This window comes from Schizosaccharomyces pombe (genome assembly GCF_000002945.2).
Source record: "Schizosaccharomyces pombe strain 972h- genome assembly, chromosome: I".
NCBI classification, from domain to species: domain Eukaryota; kingdom Fungi; phylum Ascomycota; class Schizosaccharomycetes; order Schizosaccharomycetales; family Schizosaccharomycetaceae; genus Schizosaccharomyces; species Schizosaccharomyces pombe.
This window is the reverse complement of record NC_003424.3, coordinates 5,288,100-5,315,465: the sequence shown is the minus strand read 5'-3', so window position 1 is coordinate 5,315,465 and position 27,366 is coordinate 5,288,100. Positions and strand designations below refer to the sequence as shown.

At 35.6% G+C, this 27,366-nt stretch overlaps 11 protein-coding genes and 13 long non-coding RNA genes across 24 annotated transcripts; 13 read left to right on the top strand and 11 right to left on the bottom strand.

The window, feature by feature from the left end:
* Positions 1-36: 36 nt before the first annotated feature.
* rpl22 (60S ribosomal protein eL22) lies at positions 37-642 on the bottom strand. Its single transcript, NM_001020371.3, has 3 exons — positions 599-642; positions 301-552; positions 37-244 (listed from the first exon to the last, which is right to left on the bottom strand). Exons 1-3 carry the CDS (start codon positions 602-604, stop codon positions 149-151), a joined length of 354 nt encoding a protein of 117 aa, NP_594940.1. The 5' UTR covers positions 605-642; the 3' UTR covers positions 37-148.
* On the top strand, positions 642-3,221 carry SPOM_SPNCRNA.4391. The gene has a single exon (NR_193752.1). It is a non-coding gene; the product is annotated as a non-coding RNA (long non-coding RNA).
* Positions 1,104-3,980, bottom strand: SPOM_SPAC11E3.14 (uncharacterized protein). Its single transcript, NM_001020370.3, has one exon. It carries the CDS (start codon positions 3,044-3,046, stop codon positions 1,280-1,282), a length of 1,767 nt encoding a protein of 588 aa, NP_594939.1. The 5' UTR covers positions 3,047-3,980; the 3' UTR covers positions 1,104-1,279.
* On the top strand, positions 3,777-6,439 carry SPOM_SPNCRNA.1068. The gene has a single exon (NR_149913.1). It is a non-coding gene; the product is annotated as a non-coding RNA, possible alternative UTR (long non-coding RNA).
* On the bottom strand, positions 4,057-6,225 carry SPOM_SPNCRNA.1069. The gene has a single exon (NR_149914.1). It is a non-coding gene; the product is annotated as a non-coding RNA, possible alternative UTR (long non-coding RNA).
* gas5 (1,3-beta-glucanosyltransferase Gas5) lies at positions 6,421-8,724 on the top strand. Its single transcript, NM_001020369.3, has one exon. The coding sequence runs from the start codon at positions 6,869-6,871 to the stop codon at positions 8,399-8,401; it is 1,533 nt and encodes a 510-aa protein (NP_594938.1). The 5' UTR covers positions 6,421-6,868; the 3' UTR covers positions 8,402-8,724.
* Positions 6,780-9,742, bottom strand: SPOM_SPAC11E3.12 (uncharacterized protein). The gene is made up of 4 exons (NM_001356201.2): positions 9,423-9,742; positions 9,201-9,363; positions 8,418-9,151; positions 6,780-8,371 (listed from the first exon to the last, which is right to left on the bottom strand). Exons 1-3 carry the CDS (start codon positions 9,626-9,628, stop codon positions 9,032-9,034), a joined length of 489 nt encoding a protein of 162 aa, NP_001342840.1. The 5' UTR covers positions 9,629-9,742; the 3' UTR covers positions 6,780-8,371; positions 8,418-9,031.
* A 56-nt stretch (positions 9,743-9,798) lies between these two features.
* Positions 9,799-13,246, top strand: syt22 (guanyl-nucleotide exchange factor). Its single transcript, NM_001020367.3, has one exon. It carries the CDS (start codon positions 10,069-10,071, stop codon positions 12,895-12,897), a length of 2,829 nt encoding a protein of 942 aa, NP_594936.1. The 5' UTR covers positions 9,799-10,068; the 3' UTR covers positions 12,898-13,246.
* On the bottom strand, positions 11,540-11,820 carry SPOM_SPNCRNA.4390. Its single transcript, NR_193751.1, has one exon. It is a non-coding gene; the product is annotated as a non-coding RNA (long non-coding RNA).
* Positions 13,247-13,509: 263 nt separating the features above from the next.
* Positions 13,510-14,772, bottom strand: SPOM_SPAC11E3.10 (ER or Golgi multispanning membrane VanZ-like family protein). Its single transcript, NM_001020366.3, has 5 exons — positions 14,623-14,772; positions 14,518-14,541; positions 14,164-14,350; positions 14,087-14,116; positions 13,510-14,009 (listed from the first exon to the last, which is right to left on the bottom strand). The coding sequence occupies exons 1-5, from the start codon at positions 14,682-14,684 to the stop codon at positions 13,824-13,826; spliced, it is 489 nt and encodes a 162-aa protein (NP_594935.1). The 5' UTR covers positions 14,685-14,772; the 3' UTR covers positions 13,510-13,823.
* On the top strand, positions 13,757-15,360 carry SPOM_SPNCRNA.4389. Its single transcript, NR_193750.1, has one exon. It is a non-coding gene; the product is annotated as a non-coding RNA (long non-coding RNA).
* pyp3 (protein tyrosine phosphatase Pyp3) lies at positions 15,277-16,751 on the bottom strand. Its single transcript, NM_001020365.3, has 2 exons — positions 16,341-16,751; positions 15,277-16,235 (listed from the first exon to the last, which is right to left on the bottom strand). Exons 1-2 carry the CDS (start codon positions 16,626-16,628, stop codon positions 15,612-15,614), a joined length of 912 nt encoding a protein of 303 aa, NP_594934.1. The 5' UTR covers positions 16,629-16,751; the 3' UTR covers positions 15,277-15,611.
* SPOM_SPNCRNA.4388 lies at positions 15,608-16,648 on the top strand. The gene has a single exon (NR_193749.1). It is a non-coding gene; the product is annotated as a non-coding RNA (long non-coding RNA).
* A 139-nt stretch (positions 16,752-16,890) lies between the features above and the next one.
* Positions 16,891-17,269, top strand: SPOM_SPNCRNA.4387. The gene has a single exon (NR_193748.1). It is a non-coding gene; the product is annotated as a non-coding RNA (long non-coding RNA).
* A 369-nt stretch (positions 17,270-17,638) lies between these two features.
* Positions 17,639-18,953, bottom strand: SPOM_SPNCRNA.4386. Its single transcript, NR_193747.1, has one exon. It is a non-coding gene; the product is annotated as a non-coding RNA (long non-coding RNA).
* Positions 17,686-19,417, top strand: nse6 (Smc5-6 complex non-SMC subunit Nse6). The gene has a single exon (NM_001020364.3). The coding sequence runs from the start codon at positions 17,733-17,735 to the stop codon at positions 19,299-19,301; it is 1,569 nt and encodes a 522-aa protein (NP_594933.1). The 5' UTR covers positions 17,686-17,732; the 3' UTR covers positions 19,302-19,417.
* On the bottom strand, positions 19,082-20,489 carry vma4 (V-type ATPase V1 subunit E). Its single transcript, NM_001020363.3, has one exon. The coding sequence runs from the start codon at positions 20,443-20,445 to the stop codon at positions 19,762-19,764; it is 684 nt and encodes a 227-aa protein (NP_594932.1). The 5' UTR covers positions 20,446-20,489; the 3' UTR covers positions 19,082-19,761.
* Positions 20,490-20,703: 214 nt separating this feature from the next.
* On the top strand, positions 20,704-22,023 carry SPOM_SPNCRNA.4385. The gene has a single exon (NR_193746.1). It is a non-coding gene; the product is annotated as a non-coding RNA (long non-coding RNA).
* Positions 20,715-22,761, bottom strand: map1 (DNA-binding transcription factor, MADS-box Map1). The gene is made up of 3 exons (NM_001020362.3): positions 22,528-22,761; positions 22,275-22,443; positions 20,715-22,005 (listed from the first exon to the last, which is right to left on the bottom strand). The coding sequence occupies exons 1-3, from the start codon at positions 22,669-22,671 to the stop codon at positions 21,122-21,124; spliced, it is 1,197 nt and encodes a 398-aa protein (NP_594931.1). The 5' UTR covers positions 22,672-22,761; the 3' UTR covers positions 20,715-21,121.
* Positions 22,198-22,982, top strand: SPOM_SPNCRNA.1067. Its single transcript, NR_149912.1, has one exon. It is a non-coding gene; the product is annotated as a non-coding RNA (long non-coding RNA).
* On the bottom strand, positions 22,908-27,218 carry sea3 (SEA complex subunit Sea3). The gene has a single exon (NM_001020361.3). The coding sequence runs from the start codon at positions 27,072-27,074 to the stop codon at positions 23,103-23,105; it is 3,972 nt and encodes a 1,323-aa protein (NP_594930.1). The 5' UTR covers positions 27,075-27,218; the 3' UTR covers positions 22,908-23,102.
* SPOM_SPNCRNA.4384 lies at positions 24,331-24,751 on the top strand. Its single transcript, NR_193745.1, has one exon. It is a non-coding gene; the product is annotated as a non-coding RNA (long non-coding RNA).
* SPOM_SPNCRNA.4383 lies at positions 25,230-25,680 on the top strand. Its single transcript, NR_193744.1, has one exon. It is a non-coding gene; the product is annotated as a non-coding RNA (long non-coding RNA).
* Positions 26,174-27,116, top strand: SPOM_SPNCRNA.4382. The gene has a single exon (NR_193743.1). It is a non-coding gene; the product is annotated as a non-coding RNA (long non-coding RNA).
* Positions 27,219-27,366: the final 148 nt, after the last annotated feature.

The window sequence follows — 27,366 nt, the reverse complement described above, 5'->3', positions numbered from 1 at the left end:
ATAATTTAGCTCTTACGTATACGTCGAACTACACAATTTAGCAGAGCATATAATTTACAATTGCATTAAATTAATATCGCACTTAAACCCAAGATTTAAATTTTCCATTTTTTAATTCTGAAAAACACAGCTATTTCTAGCCGCTAATTTATTGCTCCTCTTCGTCATTGCCAACAACGACATTGTAGTAACGCAACTCGTAGACACCCTTCTTGGTGGAAACGACACGAAGCCAGTCACGGAGCTACGGATTTTGGTTAGAAGTCAGAAAAAACCGATTAAACTACAAAAATAACTTACAGAGTGCTTCTTCAAGAATTTCTTAGTCAAATACTTCAAGTAACGGCCAGAGAAATCAATGTGAGCAATAACAGCAATCTTGCTGGAACCTTCACGGGAAACGACGACAGAAGAGCCCAAGTTACCAGTCTTGCCATCAACCTTGATACGGTCAATCAAGTACTTCTCAAAGGCAGCGACATCGAAAATTTTGTCGTTGACAGCGGCAGTAGCGTCAATAATGTATTTGTTGCTAACCTTAGTGTTCTTTTTCTGTTGACAGTTAGCCTACTGGCATCTTCCAGCAAAGCGAACTTACAACCATGATGACTTTTGTCTCTCTACGAGTATGTGGTGGAGGATAAACAAAGAGAATAAAAAATTCGAAATTTGTGAATGCTGAAAACCAGTCACGTTTTAACTTTACCCTACCCTAAAGCAACAGCATTCAGGACTGCTTTTAACCTACGTACTCCCTGCTTTACTAGCTGGTTAATAAATGAATAACGATGAATTCGTTAATCTGTATTACGTGTCCCAAATAGCATATTTATAAATTAAAACAAGAGTAAGACGATTATAGAAAAAAATTGAAAGGACTTAATTTTATGTAGCAATCCTTCTAAATTTGTTCATAGACTTTTGTAACATTCCTATATACATATAGGTTAACAACAGGTTGTTCGGGTAAGGGTTGGCTTTTCTACCAACATTTTGCTAGTCCATTCAAAATTAGAAGCTCAGCTTGCTTAGCGCTGTGGCTTCCATTATACCCAATTTTTAATTACTTGCTCTTCATTGTCATTCTGCTAATTAAAAATTATAAAATAAGAAAAACATGCTAATCCATTAGACTATTATTTGTTGCATCTGAATAGTGAAAATAAATAGTTACTAAAAGATTTTAAAATCGTATGACTGCTATTATCACATACATAAAGGGAAAGAAAAGAGTTGGGAGTATAATTAAAACCATGAAAAAAGAAATAACTTGATCGTATTACTTCTCCGACTGTAAAGTCTGAGTAGCAGCTTGAGCAAGCATAGAGAGACGATTCTGTAAATCATAATCGTTGAACTCCTGAGCTTTTTTGAGATAATGATTGACTTCCTTTTCAGCAGCCATTCCATGCATATCCCAATACAAAGCCGCTAGTTCATAATATGCAAAGGGTAAAATCCATAATTCTCTGTTGTCACGGGACAAATAACCTTGGTCCAACTGTAATACGTGTTCCATACGCACTCTACAAGAATCATACTCCTTCAAATGACGATCAATAACACCGAGGAGGAATTCTTTAAGACCTGCTTCATCTTCTTCTGAGCACTTGCATGTTTCCAAGTCAGCTCGAAGAGCTTCGGCCTCTTTGGGGTCTTTTAAGCTACAAATCACAAAAATATAAATAAGCTCAGCATACGGAGGGACATCCATCGCATCCGCAATGCTGATATTCAGTTTCTCTGCCCTATCTTCCCATTTTTGTACCTTTCTAATTAAGTACGCCTCAACAGGCAATGTTCTTCTCTTTTTCTTCTTTTGAACCAAAGTGGGTGCATTTTTAAGATACTCAATTCCGTGATCAATACTGGCTTTGGCTTCTTCTTCACTGCCACCAGAACCCAGAATTTCTTTGCCGTGTTGCAAAAGACAGCATCCGGCAAAATAACGATAAAACGCATGGGACCAAGAGTTAAGGTCTTCCAATTCGATAATGGCATCAGCTGCTTGCTTAAACTTCCTCATTCCAACGTATAACATGGCAGTATCAAAGCCTTTCATGGCGATAATTTGTTCCATGCTACTGTCGATACTAAGTTCTTCCATTTCCAAAGCCATTTGAGACTCACCGGTTAGGAAATAAATTTTGGCTTCCATGACTGCCCATAGGGCACCTTTGGAATAGCGTTTACGAATATCTTTAACTGCTTGAAGACAGTGCTCCAGCTCTTGGTCATAATTTGAAGGAGGGATGCTACCCAGACTCTGAATCATTGCATTAAAGGCATACAGACATAACAGAGCAATGGCTCCTTGGATGTTAGGGTACTTGGAAGCGCGCCAAAGAAGTTCAAGCGATTCTTTCCTAACGCCGTGAAACGAAAAAAGTGAGAGGATACGAGATAATGACGGAGGAAACATTGAAACCAAAAATGTAAGTACACCATATCCGGTAATTACGCCTGACTCAATAAATTCATCGATAAAGGTGGCATTCGGACTGAGGGATTTAATTTCGCCGGTTTCTTTTTTGTGTTGAACGTCGCGAACATGTTCCATCATTTTCGAAAAAGAAAGAAAAGTTTTGCGGATGCGATAAGCTGCTTTCATTGAGTCCACAATGGAATCAGAAACAAAACCTAAAGCGGATTGCATGAGGTAAATATCAGAAAGACAAAGCTGAAGTTCCATTCCGGCAGGATAACTGCCAATCGGACGATCGTGATGCTCAAAGTGCTTTTTACGCTCTTCTGTGACCTGTTCAGCGTGGTAAAGGGCTTCCGTGGCTTCCTCAATGGCTTTAGGCTCAAGACCCAAAATGGCATTGTAAAAAGCGCTTCCTGATCTACCAACAGCACTTTCTACAGTGTCATCACTAAAAGCGGATTTTACGCCCTGTGCATCATCGTCTAACATGAGGTCTAAGCCGTACAATAATTCGCGTAAACGTTGAACATGCAGGTCATGATCAATAGGGTCCGGCTGCTCCTCAGGCTCCCTTTTTCCAATAATAGGCAGCCGTAAGTGGTTTTTAATGTTGAACATTCTTCTATGGTAAATGGTATGGTGATATAAAAGGGGATAAAGAAGAGGAGATTGAGTTTATAAAAGTTAGGTTCCTTTGCGAGATTAGAATAAAGAATAGAAGTTTGAAAAGAGGATGTAGAATTGCTTAAGAGACTAGAAAATGAAGAGGGTGTAATGAAAAAGGTTGATCGATTTACTAATACCAAAAAAGACAAAACAAAAGAAAAAAGTAGAATTTTGGTCGGAATTGTAAACTGATTAGAGATTCAATCCAAATTTAACAAACAGACCAAATAGACGGGAATTGGTATTTGAAAACAAGTGTTTAAGGTACCACCTTGAACAAAATCGAGTTTTCTAATCTTGTGTAGATAGAGGTGAAGAAAAACAGACAAATCAAAACAACGGATGATTTGAAGAAGTAATAAAAAAATTTTTGAAAAGAATTGTTGCTAAAAGCAAGATAGTTATAATAAATAAACAAATGATGAAAGATTAAACAGAAACAACCGCTATGAAAAATAAAACGAGACAAATGAAGAAAAGAGGTTTTTTCAGAAAAAATAATGTAAGGTAATAGAAAAGGGAGAATTGCGATGATATTCAAAAGAAAACAAAAACATCAACAATGAGAGAACTCGTCACAAAGTAATATCAAAAATAATAACAATAAAGTTAAACTACAAATTGACTTGTCGACGATTTGAAATTTAAGGAAGATTACCACTCAAGTCTCTACAGTCTCCGAGCAAACCACCGATCAACGTACCTGGTAGGCAATTCAAGAGATTACGAATTGATTTGAATCCAAACAAAAATGTAATAAAAACAAAAAAATAAATAGCAGGAAAAAATGAAATTATGATTCAAACAATACCTCCAATTCAACCAAAACCTCTTTGTGGAAAGATTAAATACTCGAGTTCCAGTTGATGGAAAAGGTTGACGGATTAAATGCGGAATAAGCTCGGCCCTTTGGTATATATATGTGCAAACGAGCTATAACGTACCAAACAAACTGGGAAAGAAAAAAAAAATTTCTTTTACTTTTTGTTGCTTTTTAAAAAGAAATTGTATATAGTACAGTTTTTGTGTAGTATTTTTAAGATGGAAATTTTTCACTCAATTCAAGAATGTAGTTGGGCTTCTATATAGTTTCTCCTTTGGCTGTTTACATATACATAGCCAAAACAAAGTCTTATGTCATAGTTAGCTTCGGTAATGAGTATGGTTGGAAAATTCCCTTATCCGATTACACTCTCGCTGGCTAACCATTATAGCAAAGCGTAACGAAATCTAGCGTACCTTGAAATGTATAGAATGGAGTTAGGTAAAGAAAGCATTTGGAGAACCCAAAACACACAGCTAAATATGTTAATTGGAGACAATTGTTTTTTATTCCCAAACACAGTTTTTATTAACCTTGAAGTTAACATAGATTTGTAGTCAGCTTGAGAACGGATGCAAGAACTCATTTGATATGTTCAAGTCAATGCAAGCGAATATGAATGATTTTGAGTCACATGGGTGATTGATAGATAGTGTGTATTCGGAGTCGGTTGCATTGTTAATTCCTACAAATTACTCTTTCCAAATGCCGCCCCCTTTTCATCTTTCTTTTCTTCTTATTTAATTATCTTCCATCTTCTTCCTCTTGTATTTGCTACCCAATAACACTATTACCTAGCAATTGTTTACGTCTGCATTTTTACTAAGCATTCCTTTGCTACACGTAATAATATACATTTATAAGATTTAGCCGCCCAAGGTAAAGGATGTAAGGATGTGAAAACCGGTAGCGTAGAGCAAAAGGAGGATATGGTGGAATTGCAGCAAAATATCGCTTGACCTTGTATGAAGTAGAAAAAAAGTTAAAATAAGAAGATAATCATTTTGGGCAAAATTCAATGTATTTGTAAAAATTATAATAAAAGTCGAAGAGGCGAAAAGAGGAAATATGTACAAAGGAATTTGGATAAAGACGCAGTAGAAGTAGATGGAAATTGGTTCCTTAGTTTTGTAAGTTTAATTTCTTTGTTTGAGAATTTCGACAAAGAAAAGCTATTTCGGAGGGAAATTTTCTTTTTCTTTTGCTTTTTCGGATCTTTGTTACAACACATTTAATTTCTTCATCAGGGTGAAACTTTGCGTCACTGCGATTCCTACGTTTTGCGCTTTAAAAATTAATTTTCTTGCCGACCGCTTTCACAAACCTCAGAGACGGCAGATAGTAAAGCGCACAGAAACTCTTAGTAGAGAAGAGAATGGGGCGTAAAAAGCCAGTCAGTAGATAATTAAAAGAAAGAAAGGAAGCAGTAGGAAAACATTCAACGGAGTGGTATGATAAAGGAAGAGTAATAAGACAAAAAAAAGAGGAATTGATCATAAAAACATCTGGTTTCTTAAAAAGGATTGGCTACAGGCATTATGCAACTAGTTACTGGTATTTAGACGATTAGTCCTAAACAAACGGAGACAGAAATGAGCATAGCCATTATTTATGCAACACCTCATTATTTATGCAATACCGCCGAAAAATATAGAAACGCACAAATCAAAAGAAGCGAAAGAAATCCAAAAGCTCTAGCAAAGTGAGCGTTTGTTGTCAAGATGTAAACCAAGTCTTATGCTACCGCATTCTAAGTTCTTCCTATATAATCTATAGAGGGTGGAAGTACCAACATAGTTCATTGAAGTTGTTTTTGAGCAACATTCTGACTGCAACTCATAACATACATCGCCAAAACATTTTTTTTTTCTTTGCATTTGCAGCTCGATTAAAACATTCTATTATCCTTGCTTGTTTCTTGGCACATGTGAACTATGAGTGACACCGTTCTTTGTTTATTAATTTGTCATTGGTCGACCATCAAATGAGTGCTTTGTCGAAGTTTGCCAAAAAAAAAGCTTTAAAAGATGGTTTTGATTTCTTCCTTTAACTTCCCTTCTATTTTGTCTTTTCCTTTAATTACCCTAGAATAATCATAGATGCAATTGCAATGTTCTACCGCTTCTTTCTCGAAAATGCGTTGAATGAACCAGAATTGGAACGGTTCGTTGAACCATTCATTTTCGACGTCTTTTTTCAATGTAGCCGCTTCTTCTTTTCTTCTTTACTCTATATGCTTTCGTATATTTCCGTCTTCTTTGCATTTCCCTACATGTTTGTATAAATAGTCACACTTCCATGTTTGTTTACATGACACGTATTGTTTGTTTACGATCCACTGTAACTACCAATTATATCCTATCAAATGAGTTACCTCTCGTCTCCACTTTCTCCATCGCTTGTTACTACATGTTTCTTCAAGTCACAGTTGCTGTTGCTTGTCTCGTAAAAAACCGGTCACACCGCTACCATATATAGTGGGATAGCTTATTCATTACAAATCAGAGCAATATCCAATTCATCTGCATTCTTTATAAAGGATCTTGTGCACGTTCGCTACATCATAAGAAGCCATTCTTTTTCTTAATCGTGAAGAACGCGTTCTTTTTTCATAAGAATTATTTCTTTTCTTATTTGGTAGATACTTTCATCTTTCCATTTAATTTTATTCCATTTTTTTCATTTTCCATTTCTCTCTTCATTTTTTTTATTTTTTTCATTTTTCATCATTTTCAACATTTTTTCGTAAATATTGGCATTCCTTTCATTTTCATTTCATATTCCCATTTTTCTCTTTTTCATTTCTACTATCATTTTTAACGAGTAACTTGCTTTTCTCTCTTTACTTTTAACTGAAAGTATCGATCCATTCATTTCTCTTTTTTTTGCTATCTTTTTATTCAAAATAACCCTCGTTCGTTTTTTTTCCTCGAACTGAACCTATATCTGCTATGAACTTCCTCCATTTTTTAACCACTTCTCTTTTACTTTTGGGAGGTTCTCGTCTAGCCTTGGCTGACTCTGCCTCTTCCGCTATCAAAATCAAGGGAAACGCCTTTTTCAATAGTGATACTAATGAGCGTTTTTACGTCCGTGGTGTTGATTACCAACCAGGCGGCTCATCCACTCTAGTGGATCCTCTTGCTGATACTAGTATTTGCAAACGTGATCTTCCTTATCTCCAAGGTTTGAACATTAACACCATTCGTGTATACCAGGTCGATAATTCTGCTAATCACGACGAGTGCATGAGTGCTCTTCAAGATGCAGGTATATATGTTATCCTTGATTTGGCTACTTCTTCTAACTCTATTTCTCGTTTGGATGCAGCATCAAGTTATAATGCTGTTTTCTTACAAGGTATCTTTGCTACCATCGATGCTTTCAAGAACTACACAAATGTTTTGGGCTTCTTTGCTGGCAATGAAGTTGCAAACACTGCCGAAAATTCCGCTACTACCACTTGGGTCAAGGCAGCTCTTCGCGATGCTAAAGAATACATCTCAAAGAATTCAGACCGCGATATTCCTGTCGGCTATTCCGCTGCGGACGTAGCTGAGATCCGTGTACAATGCGCCGATTTCTTTGCTTGTGGTAACTCTTCTGTACGTGCTGACTTTTATGGTATGAACATGTATGAATGGTGTGGTGCCGATTCTAGCTTTACCATCTCCGGCTACGATCAGCGTATGGAGGAATTTGCAAACTACTCTATTCCATTGTTTTTGTCTGAATATGGTTGTAACGATGTTACTAAGGAATCCGATGGTACTCCTGATCGTCCTTTCGACGAGGTCGATGCTATTTTCTCTAGCGAAATGTCTTCTGTATTCTCTGGCGGACTCGTCTATCAGTATTCTGAAGAGGGCAATAACTATGGATTAGTTGTTATTGATGGCGATAATGTTACAATTAGCAAGAACTATGAAACCTTAAAGGAAAAGTACGCTTCCGCTGCTAACTATACTGGAGACGGTGATTATTCTTCAAGTCCCGCTACCCTCACTTGTCCTGCTGACGATTCTTATTTTACTAGTTTCCCTCTTCCTACCATGCCTTCTGAAGCCAAAGGTTTCATTGAGTCGGGTGCTGGACAACCCCTTGGCTTCAATGCCCCCAGCAACCAAGAGTTTAGTGCCAATGCTACTGCTTTAGTATCTCCTGGTCCTCACAGTGTCTCCACTACCATCAACACAAACATTGTTCAAGCCACTATTAGCCAGTCCTCTACCTCAGGTTCCAGCTCCGGATCCTCTTCAGCGTCAACCACAGCCTCATCCTCTTCCGTATCCTCCGGATCTTCCATATCTTCTGGCTCTTCAAGTATGAGTACAAGTTATACATCTGCTAGTGGTAGCTCTGCTCATAGCAGTGGATCTAGTTCTGGAAGCTCCTCGGCTACTTCTTCCGCTTCTACTTTTAACCTTTCTCGCTTTTACGTCTTTGCTGGTATACTGGCAATTAGCGGACTTGTTTTTGCTTAATGATTATTTTTCATACCACTCGCTTTCATTTTTCGTAAATTTTTTCAAGTTTGCTGATTCGAAATTTTTTTTTACATTTCATTTTTTTTCAATCGCTCATCTTTCATCATTAGCTTTATTCTCTCATCTTTAGCTTATTTTCATTTGGCTCATTCGCATTCCATTTTGTGCCTTTTTTAAATTTTGATCTTTTTTCATACGTATCCATTAGCATCATCATTTAGATTGCTCATATATTACATTTGCATTATCGACTAACATCGTCGTGTAGTTATTAATTAATAGCCAACTTTGGTAGAGGGGCTTGTGCTCTTGATCTTAAAAAAGATTAATGCTGATTTCTGTAGCTGTGTTGATTAAAGTGTTTCGCGTAATCATAATTAACAACGTGTGTAACAATGATGGATGAAAAATACTTCTCAAGTTCATTATTGATATATTCGAAACAAAACAGATTTTGTGAAGTGATTTTCGTTTGTAAAATGTCCCCATGTTTTCTCGTTGATATACTTTTCTTTCATAAGCTACCTAATTTGTTTGAACAATCTAACGCCAAAACTTCGTAAACCAAATCCTTTTACATCATAATAATAGGTACAGACTTGGTCATTTTCATTTTATGTCTTCATCCTAATTTTTCTTTTGGGTCAATGCTTCCATTATGTCTACTAACTTTTCCTTAGTATTCACTCCATAAATCTTGTCATTAATCCACATAGCTGGTCCTTGAAAACAGTTTCCCAAACACCCCTAAAAGCAATAGAAATTAGTACATCGTTAATTGCTATAGAATATTTACCGTATTCTCGACATCAAAGCCATATTTGGTCGCTACAGACCGACATTGGCTATCCCAATTGGAATTGCCTTGCTCCTCAGCAGCTTGTTGGCACATCCAAGAATTGCAAATACGAACACGCGGTTTTTTAGGCCTCCAGAAAAAATCATTAGGGTATGCCAAACTACATTTGGTTAGAAACAAAGTAAAGCACAATCATTATGTGTTATTTACTTAACATACATTAACGAATGCACATAATCAATTGATACGCCTGCTAGAGAAGCAATTTCATACATTGCTGTCGGAGGAATCCAAGTCCCATGCTGTCGTTGCGCAAGATCTAATAATGGTACCAAAGCAGCACTTTGGAAGCGTAGAGGATATCTAGCAAGTATAGCCTTTGCAAGCTGAAGATTCTCTGGTTTAAAAAAACGTATTGGTTTCATCGTTGTTAGAACCAAACAATCATCGATAATCGTAGTGTAGAAATATCATTAAAATGAGAAAGAAAAAAAAATGTTAGTGTTTAATTAATTATTTTTTAGTATTTAGGAATGGCTAAATTTGAAACGGTATTTTGGGGATGAGGAGCAGCGTTGCTTTTGCTTATCCCGTTAACACCTGGGGTTGACTACTCCAGGATTTAAGTTCGTTTCTCTCAAACAGAGAAGACTTTTTTGAATAATTAGGCATATATTATCTTTTTTGCTTTTGTAAATTGCAGGTTTATCGAAGATATTCCCTGACTTGAATCAAGTCTAATCTGCACGTTCTTTTAATATTCACTATCTTTTAACTGCTTATTCATTCTTTATTTTTTTTTCAGCCCCATTAGTAAAATCTCTCTGCAGTTGCTCGGTGCATGCTATACTTTTAGGCTAATGCCATGAGCAGAAACGCTTCCAATGCGTACCTTAAAAATGGGAATTCCACTCCGTCGAATGACAAAAGGAGCCCTTCTTCTCTTTCACAAAGGTCAAAAACTTCAACTCGTTCTTCAAAACCATTTTTACAGCGTCTTTTTCCTTCCACTTGGTTCAAAAACGAATCATCGAGTCGTCACCCTCTGACTTCTATCAAAGAAAATGATACTCAGACAATTGGGAGAAGGCCTTCAATGCGTGTAAAATTGTTTGGTAAAGATAAATCGAAGGCTTCTATGTCAACCAATGATTTGCCTAGTCATCCTCGCTCTCAATCTGTAATGGGATTCTCTTCTTCTACTTCTCAATTAACTGGGACCAGCAATTCTAGCAGGACTCGCTTAAATAAAGATATGAGACGAGATTTTGGTATGACATCTATGTCTAGTATCACTTCTTCTACTCCTACTCCATCGCAATTACCTGTTAGACCCTCAACTTCACTTTCATTTTTTGATGATATCCCCTTAGGACCTTCTTTTAGTGCTGAAACTATACTTTCCAGTTTAAGTATCTCGACTTCTAATAATGCTATGTCTAAGACTACTCCTGCACCACCTTTAGTAACCACAAAATCAATTTCTGCTGACCAAGATGATTTTTATACTTGTAAGGAGGAAGTATCTACTTATGAAGGTTTGAATAGTCAAATTGAACTTTCACCAGTAAAATCTAGAGATTCACAAAACAAATCCGCTAAAAATCTCAGCACTGCGTATCGTACTGTCAGTGGGGAATCTCGTAATTTAATGGTGGACCCGAAAGTTAGTCCTTATGGAAATTCCAGAACTCCTTTGAGAGATTCGTCTAATTATTTGAGAGATAGGAGAAGTATTAATCGTCAATCTAGTCTTTCTATTCCTAAAAGTACATCAGAAACTACGAGAAAAACCTTAGCTCTTTCCAACGGAGGAATTGATCAATCTAGGGTATCATCAGATTCTTTCAAAGTTGACGATAGTTCAGCCAAAATGGCTGCCATCGATATTTGGGAAGGTTCACAACATATCGTCTCAAATGATAAAGCGTTATCGTGGCTTGTCACAGATAAACCATACAACAAAGCTGTTTTGAAACACTACATTTCACTTTACGATTTTGAAAATACAGACATTCTTCAATCATTGAGAATGATTTGTGGAAATTTATACGTGCATGGTGAAACCCAAGAATTAGATCATTTTCTTGGTGAATTTTCCAATCAGTGGTGTCGAACTAATCCCAAGGGGCTTTTCTGTAATCCACAGATTGTTCATTCTATTGCATTTTCCTTATTACTTTTAAATACGGATTTACATATTGCTGAATTGTCAGCCTCTGAAAGAATGTCGAGAAACCAATTTGTTGAGAATACGTATCGTAGTATAAAACAAGCTCTCAATGACTCTTTTGACGGAAATGAGGAAAAGAAAAATGCTTTTTTTTTATCGTCCTACAAATCATTTGCATCCAATGAATCCTGTAACTCGCCAGCCATCCATTCCCTACATGGCAACTTATCTCCGGGAAAAAGTGCGGAATTAAAGAAGCTTCATAAACGTAGCTTGAGCTCGAAAGTACTTGAGGAAGCTTTTTCAAGTTATTGGATGTCTGCTTTGAAAGAAATGTACCATTCCATTAAAGTCTCTATGATCTTGCAGCCTGATAGATATCTGGATATGAACTTCGATTTCAACGATACTAACAAAATTAATAATCCTTCTTCTACTGCAAATCAAACCCGGCATTTTCATAGTGTGAGCGAAATTAAGAAGCTGCCCATGGGTACTGACGAACTTGAGAAATCTATGGTGCGGCCTTCAACAGCAATGTATATTAATAGACAAAACGAGAACGCTGTTTCAATTGACAAATCTAGAGATCTTCAAGGCACTGTTAATACAAAGGAAATTAGGTCTCGTTCGGCTTTAAGTTACCAGAACGATCGGCCTTTGGCTACTGACTTACCTAGCGTCATATATAATCACAAACACCCAAATGTTGTGAGTCCATTTTATGTCCACCCTTACATTAAACAGGGAATACTCAAATTCCAAAGTAAAGAGTCTCACAAATTTCGGAAAAAGGAGGTTTGGTCTACGGTACTTGCTGTTTTGCAGAGAGATGTCTTCACATTGTACAATCTAAATACACCAAACCTCTCTTATGATCCTAAAGACCTAGATATCTCGAAAGTTGGTAAACCGGTTATCAAAACAACAATCATTGCCTCCTTAGCAAAACCGTTTCCCAGTAGTGAAGATGCGGTTGTTTTAAAATCAACTAATTCTTTGTACTTCGATTTAGAAACTTCTTCTCAATTGAAATTGAGATTTGCTGGTCCCAGTCCTAAGGATGCACAAGGTTGGATAGATGCGTTAAACTATTGGGCTGCTAGATCGTCCAAAGTTCCTTTGCTTGGAGGTGTTACAAATGTTGATTATGGCTGGGCTAGATGTACAGGCCAGAGAGCGCAGAAATCTAATGCTCAACTTCTTAAAACTAAAACTGATAAGATTATTGTGCACAAGTGGCAACCGCAGCCTGTTAATACAATTCCTAGCTCATTATCTTTGGGCGAACAGCTTTCTGCATTTAACAACTTTATGAAACTTTTAAAGAAAACGAACGACGAACATCAAAATTTGCATAAGGAAATGCTGGTTGTACTTTCTTCCCAACCCAAAAGTACTTTTCGAAGAGCTGTTGAAAATTGGAAATACAAATCTGACTACTTACAACTAAACTTGGTGAGACTTCGGGTTTACATTAGCGTCTTGGAAAAGTATAAAAGTCAAGCACAAAACTCTTAAATTGGGGCTGAACGTTATGAAGTAGAGTTTCGACTGCTTTCTAGTACCCTTAAGTTTATAGTGTATTTTTACACACTATGAAATTTCAGAGTTATTTATCTCGTCACGTATTGATTCCTTTAACCGGTTGATTCCCTTTCATGACTTATTGTATAGCCACTTTTATTTGCAATCTACAGAACCAAGGCGGAGATCCTTCTATTTTGCATTACTTAAGTTTTGTACAATTTTATAATCGAATTCCGTTGTGGTCTCATGTTTATTTAGATAAGCATTTTTCTTGAATAAACCATTAATATTCTCATTAAAGAGTAAAATTTTATTGCAGTAATAAGTTTCAACGTTGTTTATTATCATCTAGTTATTTATGTGCACTTTTGAAAACAAATTTATAGGTTTGTATAACTTTAATTATCGTTTAATCGAGCCCTTGTATTCATTGAACTACAAGTAACTATGAACTATATTTAGACTAGAACAAAACTATGAAGGTAACTACTTAACGACTAGTAGTTTCTTTTACTAATAATGCTGTAGGCCTTACTATAAAGGAAATCTCGTAATATCACTAATACTATTGCAAACAACTGAATTCGTATCTACAATATATTTATCAAATTTTCATTATTAATTGTCATTCGATATATGAGATGCTTAATATACTCTTATTTCTTTGTTAATACTTGCTGCAAGCTTTTGCTAAAAGAGTATTCTGTTAAACAATAAACTAAGCTTTTATGCATTATAAAACGTCTGTGATATAGTAGTGCCATATGCTGTATCCAGATATAAAAAGTATAAAAGTAACATTTATTTTAAAAGTCAGTTCAACAAACATTTTCGAGCTACAACAACGTTTCCAATAACAAGCAAAATCAAAGAAGAAATAATTAGACGGTATAATATTAGGATGCATTGTTAAAAAATTAGGGAGTAGATTTGGAAACATCTTCTTCACCCTCCTCCTCTTCCTCAGCAGCTGAAGCTTGCATTTCCAGATCGTCTGCTATGGTTGGGACATGGCCATAGCGCTGTAAACGAATTTTCTCTAAACGTCTTTTATGATAAAGTATGTTTAGTAAAAGAGCAAGGGAACATCCTAAAAGGTTTGCCTGGCATAGCATTAGCAAAATTACCAAAAAATCACTTCCATCGTGCTTTGCTGCAGCGGAAAACATTAAATACTTACAACAATGTCAAAAAGATCGAATGTGCGATACTATATAGAGAAGTTAGCAGACTCTCAAAAAAAGTATAGGTACATACAGTTAGAAAGCTTTGAACAAATTCAGAACCAAGGCCTCCGAAAACGCCGCATACTAGTATAGTAAGTTGAGTTGCTCGACGACGAGATAAATCAAAGACCCAGTAGAACACAAGAGTTAACAAGAAGAAGACAAAAAAGTGACAAACTTTGTCGTTTATAGGAACCGGTAAAGCAGGAGCAAACCCTCTAAATACAATGTGTTTAGTAACATAATCATTTATCAATATAATTGTTTTCAAAAAAAATAAATCCTTTAAAAGGCTGAATTTCGATAAAGTAATAATAAGGAGCAAAGCGTTACGAATACGAATGATTTAAAAACGAAACTAGTTACATGTGCGGAGTTTACTTACAGGTAAGCAGAAATGATAAGCAAACTAAAGTGAAAATTGGTTAGAGAGATGTGAATCGTAAAGAATGATTTTAATCTTGCAAGCTGCACTTCCTGATTTACTTACACTATGAATATCGCCAAGACCTTTTTGCGTATAGCAAAATGTAAATAGGATGGGAGCATCATTTTTTTGAATTTAATAATTGCATTCAATCAACAACTTTATGGAAAAAAACAGTGAAAACGACTGTCTGTAATAGAAGTAGTGGGTAGTACGGTTAAAGAAGCTACTTCCTCTGAACCAGCCTTGTTGGGCTTAGCGGATCGTAGTATCGACCAACAAGCGACTAAACTTACCGAATAGCACTTTTAATTCAGTACCTTAAACGAAGTTTATTGTTTGTTTATTATTTTTATAGCAATTTATATGATATGTAATGGAATAAATGGGAAAGTTGAATTTCATACTTGACAAGGTTTTTATATGTACTAAACAGTATTAATATCAATAACCACAGATACCCAGCTTCACTATATGCCAAAGTACTAATAGTTTGCACGTCAAATGGTACGTGGTCAAGAAAATTAAAAGAATTGCCAAAGCGTTCATTCAACTTTTTTGCGATGAACATTTAAATTCGTGGTTACTTCTTTGTCAATTTTATTCCATGCAGCAAATTATTGTAAATTCTTTAATAAATTAAAAGCGCCTTGTATAAAAAATCTATAAATGAATCACAAAGGATGAACTGCTACAAACATTGACGACCTATAATATTTTGGAGATAGTTGTGTTTGTCATTACGAATTATAACAATAGATGACTTTTGAACCTTCGATAAGATAAAAAATAAAAATAGTATTCATATTTACGTTTTATTGATCATTTTATAGGTCTCTAAAGAAATAGTGCCATATAAAGTAATTGAAATCATTTTTAATCATTAGCGGTCCAAAAACTGGATATCAAAGAAATAAAACGTGCTAGACAAATAAAATAAATTTTGAATAAAAAAAAGAAGATCCTCTTATAAATAATATAATGTTAATTCGAAAATTCATGAGACGAGTTTTTAACATCGAATCGACTATCAGCAAACTCTAAACCAAAGGCTATAACTGAGGAAGAAGAAATTCCTTCCCTTGAAGCAGCTCTTGAGATACTGTATAAAGAAAAACAAGCTGATCGACCGATTGAACAGATTGCATTCTTTGTGACCGAAGACTGGAAACTATATTTGCGATATTATCCACCTCAAATTTCGAAGTTGAAGTAGAGTCATCTGTTTGAGATAAAATCTCAAATAACGCCATGAAAGTTCCCGTTCTGCCACAACCCGCTGAACAATGGACTATAATGGGTGCTGTTTCAAAGTCCGGAGAATATGAGAGACTTTTTATATAGCGAGTCAGTGATAGTAGTGAGAAGGTATGTGGTGCACCAAAGTCAGGCCAACCGTTATAGTAAAAATGCAAAATTTTTTTCTTGACCCCGTCCTTGTTCAGCTCAAATTCACGAACTTGAACTTCATTTAATGATGTCAAAGTATAAACTTTTACCAAAATAACGCTTAAATCACCGATATTAAGTGTCTCAAACAGTTCCACTGGCCAATAGATATCACATTTCAGACGATGGCGTTCCCTCAATTTGGTAAGCATAACGATGATGCCTGATTTTGGCACAGATTGCCAGACCATCTTCCAAAAAACATCAATACTGTTCGACGTTGGACCCTATATAAATAAAGAAGACTAAGTTAGTAATTATGTTACAAAAAATGATGAAAAGAAAAAAGGCCAAAGCCGTTTACAATCCCGCAATTTCTTTTTATTCCTAACCTGAGTAGCGATAAATGTTTTCCCAGAAGGGATTTTTACTATGGAAGCATTAATGTAATCACATGCTTCTTTCCACATTGGATCTAAACGAACACGAGTATTTTCATAAGGGACTATGTTGGAGTATCGGTTTCTAGCCAGCGCTTTCTTACTTAGCTTTGGCAACCTAGTATTTAACAGCTCTATCTCTTCCTCATTGAGTCCCTCAATAATCATGTACGCTTTTTCTTTTATTGTGATCAAGGGTGTTAGAACACCATTTTCTGTAGATACTTCTTTAAAAGACATATTGATTTTTTGCGTTTATTCGCTTTTAAACTTCTCACCGAAGTATTTTTTTGTGTCTATCAAAAAGAAAGAATAATTTCTACTAAACGACTTTAAATGATTCCTAAAACCATGACAGAAGTCAGTAAAAAAGAGAAGTATAATTGTTTAATAAATCATCATTGTACGGCCCCCACATAGCGCTAGTTTCTAGTTGTAGTCGTAATCTAGTTCACGTTCACATTCACTTCGTAGGACTAGGCCCAGAGTATTTGCGAATGTCTATGTGGGGGTAACTCGAACCTTTACGAAGCCGGTAGTATGAAGAACAAGCTATATGTGGGATACTTTTATAGGTTGTAAACAACTGTATTGATGATAGTGAATAAAATGATTTAAACGCACTTATGTTCTCTCCAAGGACTTAATCGATCTGCTATACTTTTACTTTCAAAAACAAAAATATTTAAAGTGTAGAGAAAAGTTTTGACGTTTCTTATATAAGGCCAAGTATTATAATACTTGCTCAGCAATTGTTTCATTAAATGCCTGTTTGAATGTCGCCATTGTTCTTTAGGAGTTGTGTTTGACTCGTTTGACTCCCTTACTTGGCTTCTTTGGTTTTAATGTAATTTGTAAAGATTTCTTTGAATGAAAACGTGCCTAAATTGGTTTTAGGTGTTCTTTCTTCTAAGGTTTCCAATAACTTTAACTCAGAATTAGTAAAAATCATTAATTGTTAACAAAAGCTTATGACAGGTTTTTTCTATTCTTTTTTTTTGAATGTTCGCTTAAGAAAAGTCATATGTAAACATCAACGAAGCCAGCTTGGATATGTTTATGATTTCTCCGGTAATAGCAGTTGAAATGCTATAAACTAACAAATTATTCATTTAATAAGAAAATCAATAATTTACTCGATGTTTAATATTATTTGCTTGGAATGCTCAAATTGGATGAAATGAGACTATAAACAACAAAAAAACAATCGTCGTCAAACTATAATGCTATATAATTAAATTATAAACGTTTACTTTCCACTATTTACTATTTCATAATTTTTGTTATATATCCATCCACCCTTTTACCAAAGCACATCAAAAGTGTCTTTGCTGGTATAGTTCTATGAATGCGTCTAATAACATTTCAAAATTTCCTGATTTAGATAATTCTTCAAAATTAATTGACCACATACTTGATAGTGATGATTCTGAAGAGTTGGACGAGCTTCCTGATATCTCTTCTTTGGTGCCTTCGGCAAGAGCCCAATCGCGAAAACAGTATTTGAAAAATGATTCTTCTAATTCATCTACATACAGATGGAATATTGATCTTCTTTCTAGTACTGCTACAATTGACGATTCGGTTGCAAAAAGAAGAAAATTAGCAGTACAAAATTTATTGCAATATGACAGCACTCAAACCTTTCAAACGGGAGATGAAATTGATGAATTAATAGGAAAAAGTGTTGGATCAAATGTTTTGAATGTTCTACGTTCTAACCCTATTTATGATGACGACCTTAGGTACGAATATTGTAGCAATTCAAAAGCTCGTGTTCCAGACTGGAACACCCTGAAAGCAGAATGCTTGAAAGATAACGATTTGGAGTTTAATGAAGGAATTATACCAACAACTTTTGGTGATTTATTATCGGCAAAATTGGTCCCCTTAGATATTGCATTGTCAATATGCAGCTTGCAATTTTTCCGCTCTTTAGGAGACACAACATGCTCTGAATGGATTGCTAACCTAGAAAAGATTTTTTATAGCTATAAAAGCAGCTCTAATAATCTCAACCAAATTGTACGATTTATTTTTGAGACTACTGCAGATATGATTGGCATTGATTTAGCGAAACGACAGGTACCAATCCAGTTGGAACGTACGTCAGCCTCAGAAAATTTAAAAAGCAATTTGAAAATTAAGGTAATTAATTTCCTAAAATGCTGTGGAACTTTGTATCGGTTCTCCGACGACACTGTTCGCTTTGAAATGATTCAGGATGCATGTCGAATCTTAATTGACAATCAAGTGGGCTCATTTTGTAAATGGCAATTTTCTCAATTCATGGAACTTCCAATATCATTGAATCCAGATTTTTTGATCAGTAATATTCATAAGGTGTCTGAAAGTCCTAGAGTTTGGGTTACAATACTATCTTCTTTGTCTCGTTCCTGCCAAAAATTCAGAAAGAAGATTGCTTTTACATTATTTGTTGGGAAACAAAGTAAAAATGATGATTCAGACTTTTCTTCTTTATGTCAACGACTAGATGAAATTTCCGCTTCCTGTAATAATGACTATACAACTTTATTGTACCAGATTCGTACCTTCGGATATGCGGTGGATGAAAAGCATTTTAAAACTAATGAGCGCTTAGAGTGCTTACTGGAAAAATTACGAAAAATAGATTTAACAATATCTGGTTCAACAGACCATTTGCTACTATCGAGATGTGAAGTTAAAGATTGCATACATAGACTTTTTATGGTGCTTTACTATTTAAATACAAACTCAGCACCAGAATTGGAGAGGATTATTGAAAGTGACTTGCCCAATAATAATAAACAAAAGGACAGGTATTTCAAGGATAAAACTTCTAACTTATCGATGAAAGAAAACAAAAGCTTTTCAGCTAAAAAGGTGAAGAAGGGAAAAAAGAAAAATAAACGGCAAGCGTACAAAAGATAAACAATCAGTGTATTTATTAATATTAATTTCAGTGCTGGCGCAAATTCAACAAATTGTATAATACTTTCTAACTAAGAAATCCATAGTTTAATTTAAAAGAAAGTTACTTATTATAATTCCCTTGGAATTACAAATGGACAGAAAAGAAGAAAGAAGTTACCATCTTTTACGATAGTCAAAACTTAGCATCCATTGAAAGATATTGTATCCACTTGATTAATAGAAAGCAGCTATGGGAATAATTTATGATAAGAATCAGCAGAAATCATACACAATCCACATTTAAGAAAACAATGGAAGCCGAACTTGCGATCATTTAGCCTGAAGCATTAAATACTTGGATGAAGCAAAAATTTGAAACAAGTTATAGATAAATGCTTTAAATGAACTTGAGAAAGATTATAAGATAAAGCAAAAGAAATTAATGTCATGAAAGAAACAAATGACGATATCTCAAAATTTAATTATCGAACTTTCGGTTAGGATTTTCACCGAAGAGAAGACGTCTAATTTCAGGAAGGGCTTCTTCCTTCACAATCTCTAAGCGAGCACGCAAAGTGTTATCAACACGAATTTTACCACCCAAACCTACTAAAACGACACCTCCAAGCACAGAGTCATTAAGGAAATCATCGGTCTCAGCGTCAAGTTCGTAATCTATAGATCCGTTCTTCGACTTTAAGACTTCAGTAGCTTTAGGAATGGCAGCCTTCACAATTTCAGCATCACGTTGACGAGAATAAACAATGCCCACGGGTTCACCTAACAACTCCATAGCTTGAACTATTAAATCGGCCATAAATTTAGTATAGGCATCTTTCTTCTGCTCAATTCCATCAAGTTTCTTCTCCACCCGGGAAAATATGTCATCAATAACTTTCTGCTTGCTATTTAAAATCTCCAGTCTACTTTTGTTCAAAACATTAGATTTAGCAATTTTTTGTGCCATGGAGGCTCTTTTGAGCTTCATATCGTAAGTTTGATCAATGGCATCGCATTGTTCTCTAACAATTTTGGCCTTTTCCACTTGGAACTCCTCTTCACTCAGAGTGTGGATTTCTTTGGCCTTTTCAAGAGCTTCTTGCTTAATAAAGCTCACCATTTTGTGCATCTCTGCTTGCACTTGTTCATCCGACAACGACATTTTGCAATACTAGTAATGTGGAAAGTCTATAAAGATTTGGTAGTGGGACGTGGTTTAAGTCGTACATCAAGCTATTGTACCTTCCACTGCAGCATTTTGGACGAGCAGCTAGATTTGGGAGAGATAGCGATATCCTTAAACTAATAATGTTTCCTAACGAAACTAAGCTTTGCATTCAATAATAAAAAGTCCTTGTACAAAGTAATATATAATGTAGCTAGTCCTAGTTATTTTTCTTATTTAGTAAATGCTTTCAAATTTCACATAGCTATTAAACAATTTAGGCCACAATACTGCATAAAATAAAGGAAAGTGCATTAATTAGGATTGAAAAAATTATGAAAATTAGGGTGAAATTAGCGCTAAGTTGAATTGTAAATTAATAAAGAGTAAGTATCAGGAACCAGCTAATAGCTGGAATTTAAAAGGGAATTTGGTAGCTATTTTTTGCGAAAACATCAAATGGTCTTGTAGATAAGGAGATAACAAAAATGACTTTCTATAAGGGAATAGCTGGAATTTTGGGATATTAAATAAGGAGTAATAAATTAAATTAAAAAATAGGCAATACAGAATGGCATCAAAATTCTGCACAGATACTGAGTCAAACTTAGTACAACAAAATTTGGAGTTCGTGACAAATACTGGTTCACCGCAATGGTATGTCAGATTGAATTTATCTCCGTAAATGATCAAATTGATTGTGATCTATATCAGGTAATGAATAATAGGGAACACCATTCTGTGCTAAGTTAGGATCGACATCTGGAAAAGACGATGATGCTCCTTCTGAACTTGTTCCCAATCCACTATTTGGTTCAAAAATTTTGGCATAGAAATTTATTATTTTTTGATTACCACGATACTGCCGTTCCTCAGTCTCAATGGTGGATGGAACAGCAATACGACTAATAGGTATTAACGGTGGTCGATCGCGCGGGGGAAAATTCAATGGAGATGATTGAAGGGAGTCTCTGATTTTGTTTTTCCGAGGAGTTTGGGGTTCGCTTCGTGTAGCAAAAGATTTATTTAAAGATCTCCGATGCTTATATGTCGAGGGTGGGGAATTTACAGAATGTTGTCCAGTAGTTTCGTAATCAATGCCTGTAGAAGGAGAAAATATCCTTTTACCTTGCTTTGGAAAAATTTTCACTTCTCTGGAAGCCGGTTCTGGTGGTAAATTAAGCGTACTTGAACTACTAGTTTGAGAAGTCAGCATTGATAAAGCAGGTATATCAACATTATTTGAATTATAAAAATCAATTGAGTGATCGGCAAACATTTCTGGATGTTCATTAGCTTGAAAACCCTCCAAATTTTGTAATCCATGGTCAAATTGTAATGTTTCATGAGTTGGAGACACTGAGGAAAAAAGCTTTGAGGCTATTTCTTCTGCAGAAGTCTTCGAAAAATTGTCAATATCAGAAAAAAAATTTAGATTCTCTATGTGACTAGGCCCATTTTCTTCAGATATTCTCATTTCTTCATGATCTAAAGGATAACCCGATTCCGAATCGCTGAGCTGAGCTGAGCTCTGTTTCGCTTGGGACGCTTGAGATTCTATGGTAATTAGTTTAGTTATTTTTATAAAAATGAGCATATCTAAAATAAACGATTTTTTATTTTTTTTATTTTTTGAAAGAATATCTGTTAATTATTGCAGCAAGAAAAACGTAAACAAATTGACGTCATTCAGTAAAAGCGCGACTTATTACTTCGCAGTGTCGCGTTCGTAAACAAAATTGCTGAACAATCGAAGTATTCTTGAAAGAAACTCGAGTCGAAATTTTTGTAAGGATAAAGAAAAAATATTAATATTTTAAACATACCATTTTGATCTGTGGTTGCATTGATGAGACTTTCTGTTATCAACTTTTGGCCCTCAGGTGATTTTACAACATTTTCAAGCTTTGGGGTGGAAAATGTATGCACTAATCCTGTTTCTGAAACAACCAAAACCATTACTTCGCTCCCGGTCAAAAGAGCTAGTTCATTTGCCTAATAATTATTAGAAAAACAATACATTACTAAAAATTAAATTTCGCTCTAACTTGAAATCTCACAATTGCCAGGGATTTTTACCTTTTTAAAAATTCCAGCTTTTCTTTTAGTAAAAGTATTTTGCCTTTTTTGTCTGTCTTCCAAATAGCTATTTCCCTGTGAACTTCCAGTATACGCTTTCTCACCATCTATTTGAAAGTTTGAAAGCTTTCTTTCATCCATCATTTAGAAGGTAAATTGTCGATTTTTTAAACAAACTGACACACTTGAAAATGTGTGTTTCTTTGTTACAAATTGTAAAGTTCAAGTTAGGTTAAATTTCCTAAATTCCAAGTAACTTTCATTTATACCTTATAACGAACTTGGAGTTCGTTAAAATTCGGTTATTACACTAAACAAGATCAAACGTTTCACATTTACCCAAATTATAACAACAACTCATAAATAACAATATTGCCAGTGGTAATTATTTGCTTTTTCTGCTCTTATTAAATGAGATTAAAGTGATTTAAATGGAACGTTTGAATATCTTTTACAGCATCTAAATATCAAATTTGTAAATTATTGTTAATTGAACCCAGTATACTTATAAAATAAAATCACACTTGCAATTTACGCAATCATAAATGTCTTAATAGACAACATTGTAAAAATCATTAAACTTTTTCCAAAGACATATGCTGAAATTGGCATTTGCAACCACAACCGCTAGAACACGACTGTGATATAGAATCACCGTTAGAAAACCACTCCTTATAACAATCTTCATGCATAACATGAAGGCATAGTCCGCATACGATGCATAAACCGTGAATCGACAAACAACAAAATGTGCAAGACATACGGGGTACCAGGCTATAGCATTTCTCGCAGATACGAGTATTAGAAGTCGTGGAATTGCAGCTATTGCAATGATTTACTAATGTCTTTTCACTTGGTGAGGAAAATTCGTGAGCGTTAAACTTTAGCATCTCTAACTTTGGTATGAAAAATCCCCATAAATCAAGCTGTTCAGCATACGTGGCACGCCATTGTATGAATTTCTGTTGTAATAACTTGGTATATGCAATTTCTTGTGCATCAACAAAGTCGTTGTTTTGTTTATCATAATCCATCAGCTGTAAATGTACCGTACTGGTTGCGGAAAAAATCTTTTCTTTAGAATATGTAGAATCTGCATCCTTTGGTTCTTTTTCTCGTAATGCTGTAATCTGTGCTAATGAATGGCTAGATACCTTTTCTAATATTTTGGTCTTTGGGAGGTTGAGCTGCACACCTAGTTTTTCGGTAACTTGTTTAGGTTGATTGAAAAGAACTTGATCAGCAGACGTATTACCTGACTGTTTCTTAGGATTAGGAATGTCCAAAACACAAGCAAGCATAGCTAGCATTTGGGTATTGCATTGAGAAGCATAATAATCCAGTAAAGAATTAACCACCCACTTTGCTAAAGGGCTCTTAAGCCATGGAAATGCTTCCTCGTCATTAATGTGGTCTTTGTTTTCAGTGCGTGATAAATGACCAAGAAGTCTACCTAACATTAACCAAACTTTTGCCAGGCGATAATAATTATGCTTAGCAGATACCTCAGCATTTTTGTTGCATACTGTAACTTTATCTCCAGTATCAACAACATATTCAGCAGCCAATGCTCTTTTCACTGGGAGATATTTGCTCATACTAATAATCCTCACAACATGAAAATCATGAGAAGGTTTAGAAAGTAAAATTGAGGGTCTATTAGAACCTTTTGTCGACGGGCGTTTACTCATGAAGATGTCAGCAGCCCCAAATCTGGAGCCCATAATAGATGCAGATGCAGAGTTTATATTGTTTAGGTTTATGCTGGTTTTGGATTTAGGGAAAACAATTGAACCTGAATTAGATTCATCAACGTCCCAAATAAACTCACTATCCGATTCAGATGTGCCACCTCTATTTAAAGAGTTCTCGTCATCGTAATTTGTTGAGTCTGAATCTGCCACGCTGTTACTACTATCTAAAACACCAAATGACTCAAACAGCTTTTGGCGCCCGTGGGTTTCGCGGTTGGCAGTTGCCTGTGCCGCACTTTCATCGGCTTTGATTGTGAAAAAGCACACCAACTCATCATTACCACAAAATATAGCTGCACAAGTTTTAGGAAGAGGAATATTTTGATGCTTATGAGAGAGGCCGCGATCTCCACCTCGAAAATCGGGCATAGAAGGAAAAACATCTTGGAAAATATCGGCAGAGGACTCAGAAGATGAATCAGAATTATCTTTTTGAAAGCCTAGCTTCCATATTTCATCGACACTTAGATTGCCGGACAGATAAGATAGGCATGCATCCATGCAATATTTATGGGAAGAAATACATTGGTCTGAAATTGATGTTAATGTATTAAAAACATAATTAAATTGCTCATCATTAAAGGCGCTTGATCTTTCTAGTTGAAACACTGGAGTTGCAGATATAGGATAATTATTTGGAAAATACACATGCAACCTAATATAAGCATAACCGTCATCAGGAAGAATGGGAGCATTTAAAGATATTGTGCAAGTCCTTTCCGCTACATCAATTTTCTCAAAGCTAACGTTGGAATACTTCTGCCCAATCCAAGAAAGTTCTTCTCCAAGGTTTTGAGGAACTTCCCAATCAGCATTACCTAACCGACCCATAGAAATTCCCCGTAGCCAATTTAATGGAGTCATGGGATTAGTTGATTTAGTGGATCGAGTCATAAATCCTGAAGAGCCAGGAAGATTGTATTTAGATTTCTTACGGTTAGCAAAAGCGACAAATCCCCTGGATAAGTCAGATGTATTAGCACGTTCTGCACCAAAATTAGAATCGAACGAGTTCATAGCATCAGAGGAATCACACTCAGTGTTAATTAATGATTGCTTAAGCGGCTCACGAGAATAAGTACGATATTTCGCGCCTAACCGTGTTAATTTAAAAGGAACAGGTTTTGTTCGATCGTGTCCCATTGAATTGAGTATATCGTTACCAATAGGCCATAAACGAACATGGTGATCCTTGGACCAAGTGATCAATTGAAAATCTCTTAAATCTCTATCAAATACATCTTCGCCTCGACACCTCCAAAGAAATTCTTTAACTTGATCGGTATGACCGGCAAATCTATGTACAGCACGGGGGCCTTCTTTGTCTAAATTACGACAATCGTACATGTGTACGGAATTGTCTCCTCTCTGAGGCATCAAAATAACTCCGTCCCCGAATGGAGTAAACCTTGCTTTCCATACTGGAGAATCAGTGGTAATTAAATGCTCAGGCTCCTCTGTTGACTTTTCATAGTTCCAAAACTTAACTGTTCGATCCATAGCACAAGTTAATAGGCGAGTTTCACATGCTCTATTGAATTCAAGACCATTAATTTTAGTAATATTTTCGGAAGTTTTAATTGTATGAAGTGGGGCGGATCCATAACGATCGTCCCAAATCCTTACTAAACGTCCATGGCTAGAAGCAAGTATGTGGGGATTTTTATAATTCCATTTTACCTGAGTAGCTCCGTTATGCCAATCGTAAAAGGAGTTAACAGGAAATCGAGGACTACGCAAATCCCAACAGTGAACAGAGGAATCAATTGAACAAGTGGCAAGAACATCAGGATTTTGCCGATGCCAGTTCATATCTGTGACGGCGCGGGTGTGTCCATGTAACATAAATTCTATAGCACGATCATTTGGTAGTGCAAGGTTCCATACTATCGTTTTTTGACTTGATGTAGAAACCACCCATTGGTCTCTTGCGGCATGAACATTCCACTGAGTATCAGCAACTTCCCAAGGAGTAGAATGTCTTAGCATTCTTGGTGGATTATAAGGATTATCAAGATCTAAGACTAGTAAACCATAACGTGAAGCTAAAGCTATATCTCTACCACAAGGAGATAAAGACATAGCACCCACTGGTTGATTAACTTCAATTGATAATTGTCTATCAAACGTAGTACTATCAAAAGGGCCGTATTCCACATTGCTGTTAGAATTCGATGGTAACTGCAAGTCTTCATCTTCGGAAGGGATGATGACCGTGGAATCCATATTTCTTCGCAACCGACCAGAAACACCCTGAGAGTTAAAAGATATTCGACGAGATCCATAACTACCATCGTCAAAAGAAGAAGATGATATGGAAGTTAAACCTTGCAACCTTTGTGTCGGTGTTTGAGAATATGCAACAATGGTACTAGACCTTACACTTTCTGAAAAATTTGCAAAGGAGTTAGAAGCTTTTTTAATTAATATCTTAGAATCGTTTAGCTTATTGTCCAACGTTTCTGAGTGATCTTTAGAGATTGTTGACGATGAAGCTAGTTGATCACCGTCTTGTGCAGTGTTTGATTGAGCGCTTAGAGCAGTGGACGATTCATGGATCATTGATTCAAGACTGTCTTTCTCCAATTCAAAGTTGCATAATTCCCCGCTATCATCCATATTATAGTATGAAGATGGGTTTTCAGAATTAAATTGCTTATTGGGGTAATTCAAGGTACGTTCATCTTGAAGAGATTTCAATGAATGTTCATAATCAATAGGCGAAGAATTTTTTACAACCGAATCACTCGGAGGAGACTTTCTTGAAGAATCGTCTCCCTGTAATTCCCTCATCTTTTTCGATATGGGCCAGGTGACTGTAGCAATTTCAGGATTCTGAATCTTTTTTTTTATAAAAAAACAAATTAAATTTTATACAATATTATGAATATTAATAATAATAAACTAAGAAGCCATGGCTACTTGTCAATTGCTAATACTATTCTTAGCTAGAGCCGTGGAGATTTTATTATCACTCACTATTTGTATTATGTTTTACGTCACTCCTTATATAGAATAGTGTATCAATCTCTCCAGTTTCTCCTTAAACCAAGTACTTATTGTGTGTACAGCATGCATTCTAGGA